Genomic DNA, 16,558 nt, shown 5'->3' with positions numbered 1-16,558 from the left:
GCAAGCTTGAAACCAAGTTGCAATGGAAGTGGTGATACCCAATTGGATGTTTCCATTTCTTGCTTCAACATATTGCCGGTTACCATAAGCATTTGAGTGATTCTGGAAAGTGGAGCATTACTTATTGTTTTTGGTATCATTTCCGTGAGTCGTTCAACAACTTTTGATTTCCAATGTCTGTGGTTAGTGCCTTGGACATTTGGAATCCCAAAGATCAATGAGATAGCCATTGGGATAATGGAATAGGTTTTGGCAATTGCCAAGCCACTGAGGGCCGAGACTAATTGCAATTGAAGCAACAAATTCATTGTGATGGTATAGGGAATGTTCCTATGCATTGCACCTCGCCATAGACCTCATATGACACATGGACCGTGGGGACTCTTGATCATAAATATGATCTTGTATTGCATGTATTCATCCCAGCTCAAATTGGCAAATGAATTGGCTTTCTTTTATATGCAAAAAAAAAAAAAAAAAATCAATTACTTCAAGTCTCAATTACAATCCTTGACAAGCAAGCCTCAATTGAGCCTTGAAGTGGGGGCATTTGTAGACAAAGAAAATTTATTTAATTTATTTTAGTCAAGATTTATTTAAACTAAATCGATCTTGATTAAATTAAATTAAATTATAGAAGTCCATCATGTTTTGGACTGGCAAATCGGGCCAATATTATATGGGCTATTAAATCAAATTAAATCCATAATGTCCGTTTAAGTTGGAATGAATTAATTGATTCATTAATTCACAATGGACTATTTGGATTGGCCCAATATTTAAGCCCAAGTTAAATGGATTTCTTGGGTAACAAGTGATCCAAAATGCAGGAAGATTCTGAGGGTTTTCTTGAAGACCTAACCTACATATTTTGGCTATAAATAGAGGTCTTCCCCCAAGGCAAAGACACATAAAAAAAAATCCCTAACATTCGGAGAAACTCTGTCAAATTCCCTCAAGAGCTTTCTTCCTCAAATCCAAGTCCAAGTCAAGTCAAACAAATCCTCCTGCTGTCGGTGTTGAAGACTCGAAGTTCCAAGTGTTTGACGCCATCATCAAATCAATCGTTTTCTACGCCGAAATTGTAGGAAACACCCTTTCGACTGGAGAACAAGTCTTTTCGGCCCTTCAATTGAAGCTATTCGAAGAAAAGAATCAGGGGATTAATTTCTTTGATTCAAGAATTTTCAGAAATTGTAACCCGCTTATTATTTGATTTAATCAATTTGATATTTGTGCAAGTTTTCTTGTCTTTTATTTCAGGCAACAAAATTTGTGCTTACACTAAGATCTAGTTTTGCTAGGGAATTTAATCCTGAAACAGATGGAAAAACCAAGCCCACTGAATGTTCGACTTTTTTGACCCAGCAACCAAGAAGGCAAGAATGCTCTCCATATACAAGATGCCATTCCTTTACATCCTCTGAAAGACAATGTTTTCAGGTTTTTCAAATGTACGATAGCTCAGTGCATAAAGCTCTTCTGGCAGTTCCATCAACATAAAGCTCTTTTAAGCTCAGTGCATGTCCTAGCTCTTCTGGTAACTCATCAAGTTTTGAGCAGCCAGAAAGAATAAGAGATTTAAGACATTTCAATCTGCAAAGGCTACTTGGCAGACTTGTGAGACTTTTACAGTAGCTTAGATTCAACAAAACAAGGCTTGTAAGGTGCTCAATTGATGGTGGTAGTTCTTTTATGGCAGTAGCTTCCAAATACACAGCTTTTGAATGATCCATAGCACCCAAGATTTTCGGAAATTCCCCAACTTTTGAACATCCTGAGAGAACCATTACTTCGAGACTTTCTAAGATAATTTGTTTTGGAAGGCTCCTTAGACTTGTGCAGTTCCTCAGATTGAATAGTTGGAGCCTTTTCAGATAGCCAGCTGACGGATGTATCTCAGTAAGACTTGAACAATCTTCAAGGATCAATCTCTCAAGATTAGGTATCCCTGTGAAATCTGGGGTCCTTATTAACTTCTGGGAATAGCTAAGGTTGATGTATTTCAATTTGTCCAGCAACTGTCAGAAGGTTTTTGGCAAAATGAAGAAATGGCAGGAAAAAGGGAAAAAGAAAAGACATCATATGGGTTCAAGCAAGATTCACTAGGAAACAACAGTAAATCCGAGTTCAATATGGTACCTTTATCCCCTTCCATAATTGAATGACGTGGCTATACTGTAGCTTGAGTCCTACAAGTTTTTCATGTTGGAAACTCTCTGAAGGGATTTTGAAGGGTATCCATGCCAGTTAAGCCACTGTATCTCATTCGGTATGCAATTTGGGCTGCGAGAAACACAAGCATTATTGATTTTGAGTAGCCTTAGTTTCTTCACCTTTTCAAAGGCTTCATTCTTAATTCTTTTGGGGTAGAAAAGTCCAACCACATGCCCACAACAATCTCTGTCGCCTGCCAGGAAACATGTTAGATGGAGGAGAAACATATTCGAGATATATAATTGAAACGTTCTTCTTGGTGGAATGAGATTAACTTAGAAGTGGAAGATCATTTACCTGCTGTGTTTTCCTGGCTCTTCTGGAGCCTTGCTATGGTTGTTTTACCTACTCCACTCATTCCCCAAATCCCCAGGAAGTGTACCCCATCAAATTCAGCAATGCATTTACTTTATGAACTCGAGAATTAATGCCGACTTGGTTTTTTTCTTCAATTGCTACGATTCTTCCCAATTTAGCCATCACATCTTCGAGAATTTCTTGGATGCATTTAGACTCATGCCAATGCATGAAAAGGGAAAATAAAAGGTGACAAAAAATCATGCAAGAGGAGATGCATTTATCAACCATATTCTCAAAATAGATACATCTAACAAATGCTCATTTGGAAGAAACACTAATAAATGCTCCTACAGAGCAGATACCCCAACATGATAGATAGATACTTCAATGTAATGTATGCTGGAGTACTAAGCAACATCATTGTTTGTCATCATTTATACGTTATCAATATTTATTTTTGATACAATACTTATGGTGGCCTCGGAATCACAAGGATTGAGGATGCTACTAGTAAAATACCAGTACATGGAAAGCAGAAAAACATGTTCCTTGGAAAATTGATAAATGGATGAACAGATATCAACGAGACAAAGACTACTAAGGGTGGTAAATAAAGTAACAGGACTGTAATAAATGAAACACAGTTTTTATTTGTTTTTGTGGGAAAAATCATTGCGGAGAAGAGGTGACAATAAGAAAATTTATAAAGGAAGACAAACAAAAAAAAATTGTCGGAAACATGTCAAATGCAGAAGAGAAGATAGCATGGATGAAACCTTCCCAAAATTGAAATGAAAGTGAGAACTCATGGGAAAGAAACGTTCACAAAGACAACAATTGTATACTGATAAAGATCAAGGATGACAGATGATAGTGTTTGACCTGTTGAAGAATACAGAAGAACAGTTTTTGACTTACTCATTATGCACTGGTTTAGGGGTCAAATATGGTCTTATTGCTCATTACGCGTGACTTACTAAGTTCTTAAAACAATTTCATGTAGTAAAATGAGAAGGATTCGATTTTTTGGCAGCCTAAGTTTGACATGATATGACAATCGGACTTGAGTCACCTGGTTGCTACTTATCTTCTTTTGTGTACAATTACAATTAATTAACTCCTAATAGGAATGCAGACATCAATGAAAGTACAGAAAATGTTTAGGTCAGAATTAGTTATTTCTTCATTTCTGTTTCATAACCTTATACCTATCTAATTAGAAAGAAATGAAAGGCAAGGATCCTTCTAAAACTAAAATGAAAAGTTGAACAGAACACTAGCCAAATTCTGCCAGAGTGAAAGCATGAATATATTCACATGATACTAATTTTGATTATATGCAGAGCTAAAGTTTGGAACAACATGTCAGCTTAAAATGCAAGCTAAAAAAGAGATACGTTTAATTTTTTTAAAAAAAATGATGATAAAACAATAATTTTGCTCGGTTCATTGAGAATGTTAAAACTCATGGCAATTTTATTGACATACATCCCACAAAACACAAAATGGACCAGGGGCAGTAACGGTTGCAACCGTTCCTAGCAATTATGTACATTTTACGCACGGCGTAACTTTGTTTGCATATGGTATAACTTACTTTCAACAACGTGTAACTTTAGAATAAAATTTTGTAAGTCCCACATATGTTGTTAAAATCGAGATTCAAGGTGAAATTTGGATCGTACAATATTTTTTGGCCAAATCTTAGCCGTGAACCGCTAGGAACCGTTCCCGCCCCTCTTCCACACAAAATGAGGTGCTACAGAAATTCAGGTGTGACAAGCAAGTATAGAGTACGTTCTCTGAAAACGTGCCAATGCATGTAACAAAAATTCAACCAAAAAAAAAAACAAATGTGTTTGGATTGAGAAAATTTGAAATAAAATAATTTGCTTTATAAATTCCAATCACCTTTTTATCTTTCCAATCATCTTTTTATCTCACATACGTCACATCACAAAAAATGTTACAGTAATTATCTCAAATAAATTATTCAAATAAACTCCTGTCCAAACACTTTACTGCTTTGGGAAAATTTCAGGCGTTAGACACTTCATGGTAATAGATTATACTTCTGACGAAAACTAGAAACAATTATCCATGCCTCTGAGCTCCATTACCAGTAGTTTGCATGAAAACAGGTGATCAATTTCAAGTTGGAACTAGCACCAATCGAAAAGACAAGATACCAAACATTTTTGTGGTTGTCACTATTCTTTATTGCTGAACCCTGTGTACAATTTTGTCTTTTTCTGAGACACACATTATTGGTTTCATAGAAAAATCGATGTAGTTATTTATCAGTTAATGGTACAGAACTTTTATTTTTTTCTGCTTTCCCAACCACATTGAGAAAATTGAATACTTGGAGGAAAAATGTGTGTGTATGTGAGAGTCTATATATATATATATATATATGTATCCTCTGCGGTGCTTGATTTATGGATCAGTAGCAGTATCGGAATCATGGGATTGGTCAAGTCAAACTCAGATCTAATTTCTTTTAACCAAGATCATTAACACTTCACCTAAAACCACCAAATTGAGAGAGGAGTGAACCAGGAAAAGTTCACCAACAAAAGGATCGATGACCTAGAGGAAAAAAATACCAAACAAAAAAAAAATCTAACACCTTATTGCAATTAAAAAATCATAACCAAATAGCGAGCTATTGGCCCAAAAAGAAGGGATGCTAGTTCAAATTTTTAAAGAAGAAAGCTAGTGACTTTACCCATTGGCAGTTTTGGGAACATCCCAGCCAGAAGTAGAAGAAGCTTCAGCAAGAGCTGCCCTCCACTTTTGAACCCTTTCCTTGTCCTCTGCTTCATCTTCATGTTTGACAAAAGCTTTACCAAAACTGCCTTTCTGTTTTCTCTCTACAAATGGATCCACATAGTAAAATACCGGCGGAATAATTTGTCCTAACTTGTGGTTGCAATCAATGATCTCTGCAAGCTCATCCAGACACCATGAAGAAGCAGGTTGGCGTAAATGATAACTGCAATTCTTGACTCTTTAATAGGTTGGCCTAATGCAGGTGAAATGGGTCTTCCTCTTTCAAGCTTTACATCGTCTTTGAAGGTGTAAATTCCCTTTTGTTGCAGAGCACTGTAGAGGAAGTAGACAAAGCTCTTTCGGACATCTTCACCCCAAAAGCACAAGAAAGCATCATAAGTCCATTTAGGAGCGGAAGGAGAAGAAGAAGAAGAAGAAGAGGCAATTAATGTTTCTCATTTCTTGCTCAAGAAAACTTCCCACGTCTATCTAGGAAAGTCCATTTAGGAGTGTTCGAAGTTGTTTGGATAGGAATGATTTGAAAAAAATAATAATTTACTTACATTATACACACAAATACATTATAAACACAAATTCTAACGTATTTTTTTATTTTTTAATTATTTTTTTATCTCATATACGTTGTATTACAAAAAATACTATCATAATTATTTTAAATAATCTCCTATCCAACAGAAGCAAAAACACCACCATCACCACCACAGCCACCGGAGCTCCACCACCGTTGCCGCCACACAAGAAGCCATCAACCGCGGATCCTTAAAGCACGTAGATCTCCACACTGGATCCAACGGCTGGGCTTCACCTCCAGGTGATTTATTCTCTCTCCGTGGACCCAACTACGTGACTAAAAGGACAAAATTTCCCTCCAGACCGTGGCTTCTCCAACCTGCCAGCGTCGATTGGCTCCGATCCAACGCCAAGCTGGACCATGTCCTCGCACGACAGGATAACCGAGTCATGAACTTACTCAAATCCTCCAATCTTCAAGGAAAGAGTCTGAAAACTTTCCTCGTAGCTGTCAATCTCCAAGTCCCCGGCCGGGACCACCACAGCGCAATATTCTATGTGACGCCCCGAAAGAATGAGTGCGAGAACTCGAAAATTTTTATATATTTTCGAGACTTTCTTTTGTTTCCTTGTCTATAATTTTATACCTTTCTTCAATATATTAATTTCTTATACATTTTTATAAGGGAATATAGTTTTCAAATCATTTCCTTGATACAAGTTAGTCCACGTTAAGTTTGAAGTGTATTATGGACGTGGGACCCGCTAGTGCGGTAAATGCGATAAATTTTTGACAACTTGTTGGAGTTTTGTATTAAGTGATATTATTTTACAAGGTGCTAAGAGATAATTAGAAGTTACCTATATGGATTAGTATTAGAGAGACAAAGAGATAAGCTTTAAGCAAAAGGTGACAAGTGTCACCATTCAATTCACCCTTGGACTTTTGAACAAGATATTTTTACCTTCTTAAAGCTAATTTTGATCAAAATATTTCTTCATTTTTAGCTCCTTTGGCCGGCCCTCTCAACAAGAAAAGAAAAGAAAGCTCTCAACTTATTTCCTCCATTTCTTGCCTTGGTCTCACAAACCAACCGTTAAAACTTTGATTTGCTCCATAAAAACCTTTCTCTTGGTAGGATTAAGGTGAGTGGTGAAGTGGTTTGAGAAGCAAAGGTGCTAAGTTGCTTGTTGTCTTGAGGTTACAAGGTGAGTTGTTAAGAATTATTCCTTTTGGCTTTGATAATGTTCAATTGGTGGCTTTAGTGGTTTAATATGATGACATATGGTGTGATTATGGTTTGCTTATGGTTGGAAGTGAAGGTTTGATGGATTTTGATTTATTATTGTTATTTTTCTGTTTTATATGATGATTATGGTTTAATCATGGTGTGATGGCTTGTAATGGTGTAAAATGAATCTTGTATATGTTAGTTACGATTGGTTGCAGAAAATTTCACTTTTGTGCGGAAATTCCAGGTTTAGGGTTTACATTTGCCCTGTTCTGACCGGATTTATTCGAGCATGTTAGAGGCCGAATAAGGCTTAGGTTAAAACATGAAAGTTGTAGAAAATGGTGTTAACTAGCTTCCTACAAAATTTCAGCTCGATCCGAGTACTGTATCATGTAAAATGACCAAAATACCCTTGACTGCCCATGAACCCTGTTCCGCGCCCAGATTTCTGTTTTCGTGGAAATTTCCATTTTTTATCATGAAAATGCATGATTTGGCCTTGGAGGTCTTCATAAGGAATGTAGGTATATGTCTTGGCTTCGAAATGCCATAAGATTTGTTTCAATCCGATAAGGGTAGCTTCAGTTATGGATATTGTGCCGAAAGGTGTTAAACGAAATTTTTATACGTTAACTGCGATCGTTGCGGAAAATTTACGCTTGAGGGAATGAATTCCGGTTTCTAGAGTTTAATTGGGGGTTTTTCTAATGGTGGCTCTTAAGCTTCTAATTAGCTTTGATTGAGGGATATTGTGGCCTAATTGGATATATTTTATTGCTTATTAATCGTATGTGTGATTGGTAAAATTTGTAGGTTGGAAATGAAGCATTTATGGGGAAATGCTATCTGAACTTTGAGAATGTATGATTGCTTTGAGTTTGTGATTTAGGGCTTGGACTCGGGTAAGGTAATGATATATGATTGATGGTTTCTGAGCCATGGAGGTGAGTGACCCTAAACTGTTTCCAAAGTACTTTTGAAATGTTTCTTGCATTATTTACTCGACTGCATATCATGTGTGCGCGCATGTGAGTTCATGACATGATTTGGTTTAAATGAGTTCTTGAAGAGTCTTGTGCTGAACACCAACGTCTCCACTCCTGTTTATTGTTCATGACATGATCTAGAGCACCAACGTTGCTCCCCCTTATTGTTTAACGTTAAGTAATCTATTTGAGCGTTGGGTGTTTAAGTACAATGATTTCACTGGCTCATGAGAGCAATAAACGTACATTTGATTACTGATTCATGACATCATTGAAATGAACGATTGTAAAATATATTTGATTACTGATTTTATTGGTTACTCACTGAGTTTCTAGCTCACCCCAAAACTATTTTATTCCCCTCCACAGGGCTCGTGGTGAAGGAAAGGCTTGTAGTACTTATTCACTTGGCTGGATGGCTTATATCTTGTACAGTTTAGATTTGGAATTAAAGTGGATGTTTGTGTACTTTGAATTTTGAATTTCCTCCTGTATAATAGTTGATATTAAGGATCGCATGGATGTATGAAGCGGAAACTAATTCTAAGCGTGGATACTTCGCTTATGATATGTAAATTTGTGGAACATCTGATATATATTTGAGACTTATATTGTAATTTATTTGAGAACTGTAGTGAACGACTGAGTCCCGGCGAGAGCTGAACAGGCGGTCTGCCGAACCCTTTGGTTCGCCTTAGTGGGGTGAGGTGGGGCTGTCACATTCTACTTCGCCACTAAGGAAGACGAAGGCCTCCAACCGGGCTCTCTCCTCTACGGGTTCGTCCACGGTGACGATTATTTCCGGAACAGCCGGTTCAAGATCGTGAATCGGATGGTCAAGGGCCCATGGATTGTGAAAGCCACCGTCGGGAATTATGCCACCTGTTTACTGGGAAAAGCGCTCAAGTGCAATTATTTTGTGGGCAATAATTACCTCCAAATCGACGTGGATACCGGAAGCTCGGCAATCGCAAGCACGATTTTGCACTTGGCATTGGGGTACGTCACGGCGGTCACGATTGACATGGGGTTTTTGGTGGAGGCACAGTCGGAAGATGAGCTGCCGGAAAAGCTGTTCGGGGCGGTGAGGATTTGTCAAATGGAGATGTCGTCAGCTACTCACGTGGAGAATAGTAGCAGTGCGGTGTCGTTTAAGAGGGGGAATCATAGTGGGCACCCGAATGGTAGTAGCTGTAATAGTAACTGTAGTAAAGTAAAGTCCAGGCTGAAGAACGCAGCAATAATGGAAATTTGTGCTGCGTACGCTGTTTGGGCTGCGAACACTTCCCAAGATAGAAGAGAGTTTATTTTATAAAACAGTTTGATTACAATAGCCCAAATGCTATGCATATTTATACACCACAAATGTTTAAACAAAAAATGGAAATAAATAACATTATTGGAAACTTCTAAACAATGTTTAAACTACTCCCTCCGTCCCACTTTGATAGTCTTGCATTCCTTTTTCAGTTCTGAATCAATGTTTTCAGTTCCTAAATAACCTAGTTTGAATAGGTGGCGATAGCGCTTCATCTCCTGATCTACGGGAGTAAACCAGAAAGAAAAACCTTTAACTTTCTGTAGAAGATCACGCCATGTTGTTCTCAAAAAATATGGGGTCGTTATCAAATCAAAAACACCACAAACTGCGAATCCCATGAACTCATCGTTGTACCAATTTGGAGGAAGTTTAACTGTTATTGAAGGCCCTGAATTCTGGTAGGTGAACCAGGATGGAATGCTCCCTCCAGGAAGACAGATGCTAATGCTACAACCTACCACGCCATTTTCTACAGGTGGAAATTCCTACACAGCAAGAAATTAGGCCTCTCTCTCAGTAACATAACAAAAAGTTTTAGTTTGTGAAGCACATCTAAACTAGTAGTCCCTCTGTCTCAAAAAGTTTTTTGTGGACGCCGAGAGTTGGTATGTATATTGTAAAAAAGAAAATACCTTCCGCATGTGATTCCAGGTTGCATATATCATGCTGGAAGTTTGTTCATCCTGAAGCAGCTTGAAACAATTATAGAATGAAACCCTGCATAACCTCCCATGGTTTGTCAGATCAGTTGCACTCTGCAATGATGTACAATCATCTGCATACACTTGTTCTATACAAAGTGGAAGCTCTGGAAGTTTCTCAAGTCTCTTGCAGCCAACTAATTCAAGGATTCGAAGGTGACTGAGGTTCTTGATACCTGCAGCAGAGATACTAGTAAAGTTGTTCTTGCCAAGATTTAATTCTACTAGGGAGGATAAGCTCCCTAAATCGCAAGGTAATCCTTCGTCTGACAGATTGTAGTAACTAAGATCTAGTTTTGCTAGGGAATTTAATCCTGAAACAGATGGAAAAACCAAGCCAGTTGAATCTTGACTTTTTTGACCCAGAAACCAAGAGGGCAAGGATGCTCTACATTTACGAGATGTCATTGCTTGAGTTTGTTTGGATTGGCTTGATTTCAAATAAAAAAATTTACTTCACAAATTTCAACTACGTTTTTATCTCATATACATCACATCACAAAAAGTGCTACAGTAATTATCTCAAATAAATCATGCAAATAAACTCTTATCCAAACATACATCACTTCACAAATGTTTTCACGTTTTTCAAAAGTACGATTGAGGATGGTGGATTGGAGATGGCAGTTCCATCAACATAAAGCTCTTCTAAGCTCATTACATGCCCTAGCTCTTCTGGTAACTTGGCAAGTTTTGAGCAGCCAGAAAGAATAAGAGTTTCAAGACATTTCAATCTGCAGAGGCCACTTGGCAGACTTGCGAGACTTTCACAGCCCCTTAGATTCAACAAAACAAGGCTTGTAAGGTGCTCAATTGAAGGGTGTATCTCAGCAAGACTTGAACAACCTTCAAGGATCAATCTCTCGAGATTAGGTATCCCTGTGAAATCTGGCGTCCTTATTAACTTCTGGGAATAGCTCAGGTCGATGTATTTCAATTTGTCCAGCGACTGTCAAAAGTTTTTTGGCAAAATGAAGAAAATGACAGAAAAAAAGGGGAAGAAAAAGACATCATATAGGTTCAAGCAAGATACATTAGGAAACAACAATAAATCGGAGTTCAAGATGGTACCTTTATCCCTTTCCACAGTTGTATGATGCGGCTATATTGTAGCTTGAGTCCTACCAGTTTTTCGGCTTGGAAACTCTCTGGAAGGGATTTTGAAGGGTATCCATGCCAGTCAAGCCAGCGTATCTCATTCGGTATGCAATTCGAGCAGAGAGAAACACAAGCATTATTGACTTTGAGTAGCCTTAGTTTCTTCATCTTTTCAAAGGCTTCATTCTTAATTACAACGTCTTTTGGGGTAGACAAGTCCAGCCACATGCCCACAATATTTTCTGTCGCCTGCCAAAAAACAGGTTAAAAGGAGGCGAAGAAAGGGAGAAATTGCATAAACACATATTCGAGAAAATATAATTGAAATATTCTTCTAGGTGGACTGAAATTTAACTTAGAAGCAGAAGATTGCTAACCTTGTCTCTAGCCAAAACGTCACAAATTTCCTCTGCTACCCACAGCCTGCTGTGCTTTCCTGGCTCATCTGGAGCCTTTTCGCGAACAATATTCCAACCCATTTCTTGTATTAAACAATGCATCAGAATCCTTCCTCTGGAAAGAGTTATCAGAGATTTCTGGATGAGAACATTTATGTGTATATCAGGACAGAAATTGAAACTATCAAGTACTCTTCTGATGTAGTCTTTCTTCTTCCCTTCAAAGAAACATGCAATATCCAAGAAAATTTCTTTTTCAACTTCTTTGAGTCCATTAAAACTTACTTTGAGCTTTTCCATAATTTCATCTTCTGGAATTCTTTTTAACCTTTCCACTTCACTTCTCCATTCAGCCATCTCTCTGCCATACAGAAAGCTACCTAAAACTTTTAGAGCTAAGGGAAGGCAACCAGCATAATGCACTATGTTTTTCGAGAGCTCCTCATAACCTTTTGCAGGATAGTCCTTCTTAAAAGCATGCCAACTAAACAACTGAATAGCTTCATATTCATTCAACACCTCCATTTTGTGCATTTTATCTACTCCATGTGTAACAAGCAAATGCTTATTTTTTGTGGTTATGATAATTCTACTACCATCACCGACCCATTCATGTATTCCAGCTAAAGCATCTAATTGACTTAGGTGGTCAACATCATCAAGGACAATAAGGACTTTTTTACGGCATAGTCTTGTTTGAATCATCTTTGACCCTTCAAGAACACTGCTGAATCTCACATCTTTCAAGCAAAGGGTTTTTGAAAGAATCTCCTCTTGCAAATTTTTCAGACTTTCTGATTGTTTTCTGACATCTTCGAGAAAGATGGCACCTTCGAAATGAGTGGATATTCGGTTAAAAACAGCCCATGCTATGGTTGTTTTACCAATTCCACTCATTCCCCAAATCCTGAACCTTACCAGACCCCAAATTCAGCAATGCATTTACTTTATGAACTCGAGAATCAATACCAACTTGGTTTTTTTCTTCAACTGCAATAACTCTTCCCAATTTAGCTATAACATCTCCAACAATTTCTTGGATGCATTTAGACTCATGCCTATGCATGAAAAAAGAAAATAAAAGGTAAGAAAAGATCATGCACGAGAGATGCATAACCATATTCTCAAAATAGATAGATCTAACAAATGCTAATTTGGAAAAAAAACACTAATAAATGCTCCTACAGAGCAGATAGATAGATACTTCAATCTAATGTATGCTTCAGTGCTAAGCAACAAAAAAGAAATTGCCGGAAACATGTCAAATGCATAAGAGAAGATAGCGTTTCCAAAATTGAAATGAAAGTGAAAACTCATGGTAAAGAAACGTTGACAAAGACAACATATGTATACTGAGAGAGACCAAGGATGACAGATGATAGCGTTTGACCTGTTAAAGTATACGTTTTTGACTTACTCAAATATCGTCTTATTACTCATTACGCGCGTGCTAAGTTCTTAAAAATAATTTCATGTAGTAAAATGATATGACACTCGGACTTGTGTCACCTGGTTGCTACTTATCTTCTTTTGTGTACAATTAACTCCTAATAGGAATGCAGACATCAATGAAGTACAGAAAAAGTGTAGGCCGGAATTAGTTTTTTCTTCATTTCTGTTTCATAACCTTATACGCATCTAATTAGAAAGAAATGACATAACTCAATAATTCGATTTAAAGCATGAAATGAAGTATACTTCTTAGAATAAACTCGAGAATGAAGGCAAGGATCCTTCTAAAACTAAAATGAAAATTTGAAAAGAGCACTAGCCAAATTCTGCCAGAGTGAAAGCATGAATACATTCACATGATACATATCTAATTTTGATTATATGCAAAGCTAAAGCTTGGAACAACATGTCAGCTTAAAATGCAAGCTAAAAAAGAGATACATTTAATTTTTTTAAATTTTTTTTTAAAAAAATGATGATAAAACAATAATTTTGCTCGGTTCACGGAGAAGTTAAAACTGATGGCAATTTTATTGACACACATCCCACAGAATACAAAATGACCAGCTGCAGAAATTCAGGTGTGACAAGCAAGTACGTTCTCTGAAAATGTGCTAATGCATGTAACAAAATTTCAACCAAAAAAAAAACACTGCCTTGGCGAAATTTCAGGCGTTAGACACTTCATGATAATAGATTATACTTTTGACGAAAACGAGAAACAAGGGTGGTCACATGAAAACAGGTGACCAATTTCAAGTTGAACCCTCAAAATTGATCTAGCACCAGTTGAAAAGAAAAGATACCAAACATTTTTGTGTGGTCGTCACTATTCTTTATTACTGAATTCTCTGTATGATTTTGTCTTTTTTTTTTTAAATAACACATTGATTTGATAGAGAAATCGATGTAGTTATTTATTGTAGAAATTAAACCAAGCAAATATTAATTGGTTAGTTTAGTTAGCCGCGTGGTGTTAGTTTATTGGTTAGTAATGTTGGTTTCATTGTTAGGACATAAGGGTGGTCACATGGGATAAAATCCCATATTAGTTGTACTAATAAGTGTACATGTCCGTAGGGTACGATAGGAGAATGATAGCCTCTGTGTCATTGGGTTTTATTTTTTCGTTTTGCATGTTGTCCTCCTTGTACCGTCAGCAGCGCAGCTTTTTGAATAGTTGAGGAAATTCCTTTGCCTCTGTATCATTTTTCTTGATTCTTTCTATAGATTTATGTGTGTTTCTTTATTTGGCTTCATCATTTATCAGTTAATGGTCCAGAATCCTGTTTTCTCCCCTTCCCAAACCCCTCCAAGAAAACTGAGTGCTAGAGGAAAACAGTCAAGAAATAAATTATAAATAACCTCAGAGGTGCTTGATTGGTACTTCAGTATCAGGATTGGTGTCATGGAAGTGGTCAAGTCAACTTCAGATCTAATTTCTTTTAGCCAAGATCATTAACAATCCTCCTTAAACCGCCAAATTGATAAAGTAGTGAACGACAGAAAAAGAGCACCAAGAAAAGGATCAATGACCCATAGGAAAACAAATACCCGAGAGAGAGAGAGAGAAGCTAACAGCTTATTAGTTATTACAATTCAAAAATGATACTTAACCGAATAGCCAACTATTTGCCCAAAAAGAAGGGATGCTAGTTCATATTTTTAAAGATCAGAGTCAGTGAATTTACCCATTAGCAGTGTTGGGAACATCCCAGCCAGAGATAGAAGCAGCTTCAGTAAGAGCTGCTCTCCACTTTTGAATCCTTTCCTTGCCCTCTATTTCGTCTTCATGTTTGACAAAAGCTCGATCAAAGCTGCCTTTCTGTCTCCGTACCACAGATGTAGGTGTTGCAACCGTTCCTAGCAATTATGTACATTTTGCAAACGACGTAACTTTGTTTTTATATGGTGTGGCTTACTTTCAACAATCTCTAACTTTAGAATAAAATTTTGTGGGTTCCACACATGTTATTAAAATCGAGATACTAGATGAAATCTAGACCGTACAATTTTTTTTTGGCCAAATCTTGGCCGTGAATTGCCAGGAACCTTTCCTGCCCCTCTTTCACACAAAATGACGTGCTACAGAAATTCAGGTGTGACAAGCAAGTATAGAGTACGTTCTATGAAAACGTGCTAATGCATGTAACAAAAATTCAACCAAAAAGAAAAAAAAAGTGTTTGGATTGAGAAGATTTGAAATAAAATAATTTACTTCACAAATTTCAATTACCTTTTTATCTTTCCAATCACCTTTTTATCTCATATACATCATATCATAAAAAGTGTTATAGTAATTATTTCAAATAAATCATACAAATAAACTCCTGTCCAAACACTTACAGCTGCTTTGGGAAAATTTCAGGCGTTAGACACTTCATGTTAATAGATTATACTTTTGACAAAAACTAGCACAATCATCCACGCCTCTGGGCTGCATTACCGGTAGTTTGCATGAAAACAGGTGATCAATTTCAAGTTGGAACTAGCACCAATCGAAAAGACAAGATACCAAACATTTTTGTGGTTGTCACTATTCTTTATTGCTGAACCCTGTGTACAATTTTGTCTTTTTCTGAGACACACATTATTGGTTTCATACAAAAATCGATGTAATTATTTATCAGTTAAATTTTTTTTTCATAGACAGAAGAAACACACACATAATTAGATTAGAAACGCTCAGAGAGTCATCGTCAAATTGAGTCAGAGACTAATCTAAGGGAGACCCACAAACCAACACCATCCAGCCAGTTATTTATCAGTTAATGGTACAGAACTTTTATTTTTTTCTGCTTTCCCAACCACACTGAGAAAATTGAATACTTGGAGGAAAAATATGTGTATGTGTGTCTATATATATATATATATATATATATATATATATCCTCTGTGGTGCTTGATTTATGGATCAGTAGCAGTTTCGCAATCATGGGATTGGTCAAGTCAAACTCAGATCTAATTTCTTTTAACCAAGATCATTAACACTTCACCTAAAACCACCAAATTGAGAGAGGAGTGAACCAGGAAAAAGTTCACCAACAAAAGGATCGATGACCTTGAGGAAAAAAATACCAAACAAAAAAAAAAATCTAACGCCTTATTGCAATTAAAAAATCATAACCAAATAGCCAGCTATTGGCCCAAAAAGAAGGGATGCTAGTTCAAATTTTTAAAGAAGAAAGCTAGTGACTTTACCCATTGGCAGTTTTGGGAACATCCCAGCCAGAAGTAGAAGAAGCTTCGGCAATAATGGAAATTTGGGCTCCGAACACTTCCCAAGATAGAAGAGAGTTTATTTTATAAAATATAGAAGAGAATTTACTTTATAAAACAGTTTTTGATTACAGTAGCCCTAATGCTATGCATATTTATACACCACAAATGTTTAAACTAAAAATGGAAATAAATAACATTATTATTGCAAACTTCTAAACAATGTTTAAACTATATGTTTTCTAGACACAATGATGATCTTATTGACATAATTAATACTAATGATAACTATCAAGTGGAATTCCTCAATCAGGCCGTGCAGATG

General features: G+C 36.8%; 1 protein-coding gene and 2 pseudogenes across 1 annotated transcript; 1 reads left to right on the top strand and 2 right to left on the bottom strand.

Annotated features, from left to right (window-relative positions):
- Nucleotides 1-1,448: 1,448 nt before the first annotated feature.
- On the bottom strand, nucleotides 1,449-5,689 carry LOC140012734 (disease resistance protein TAO1-like; annotated as a pseudogene).
- Nucleotides 5,690-5,740: 51 nt separating this feature from the next.
- LOC113704680 (protein ENHANCED DISEASE RESISTANCE 2-like) lies at nucleotides 5,741-9,359 on the top strand. The gene is made up of 3 exons (XM_072061024.1): nucleotides 5,741-5,775; nucleotides 6,018-6,374; nucleotides 8,765-9,359. The coding sequence occupies exons 1-3, from the start codon at nucleotides 5,741-5,743 to the stop codon at nucleotides 9,357-9,359; spliced, it is 987 nt and encodes a 328-aa protein (XP_071917125.1).
- Nucleotides 9,360-9,469: 110 nt separating this feature from the next.
- LOC113704679 (TMV resistance protein N-like) lies at nucleotides 9,470-16,219 on the bottom strand (annotated as a pseudogene).
- Between the last annotated feature and the right edge of the window lie 339 nt (nucleotides 16,220-16,558).

This window comes from Coffea arabica, chromosome 8e (genome assembly GCF_036785885.1).
Source record: "Coffea arabica cultivar ET-39 chromosome 8e, Coffea Arabica ET-39 HiFi, whole genome shotgun sequence".
NCBI classification, from domain to species: Eukaryota; Viridiplantae; Streptophyta; class Magnoliopsida; order Gentianales; family Rubiaceae; genus Coffea; species Coffea arabica.
The sequence above is the reverse complement of the archived record's forward strand: the minus strand, read 5'-3'. Positions and strand labels throughout refer to the sequence as shown.

Coding starts and splice junctions, on each gene's coding strand:
- LOC113704680 (XM_072061024.1), top strand. CDS start 5,741: ATGTTTCTCATTTCTTGCTCAAGAAAACTTCCCAC. Junction 5,776..6,017: donor TGCTCAAGAAAACTTCCCAC/GTCTATCTAGGA, acceptor TCACCACCACAG/CCACCGGAGCTCCACCACCG. Junction 6,375..8,764: donor CGGGACCACCACAGCGCAAT/ATTCTATGTGAC, acceptor TGGGGCTGTCAC/ATTCTACTTCGCCACTAAGG.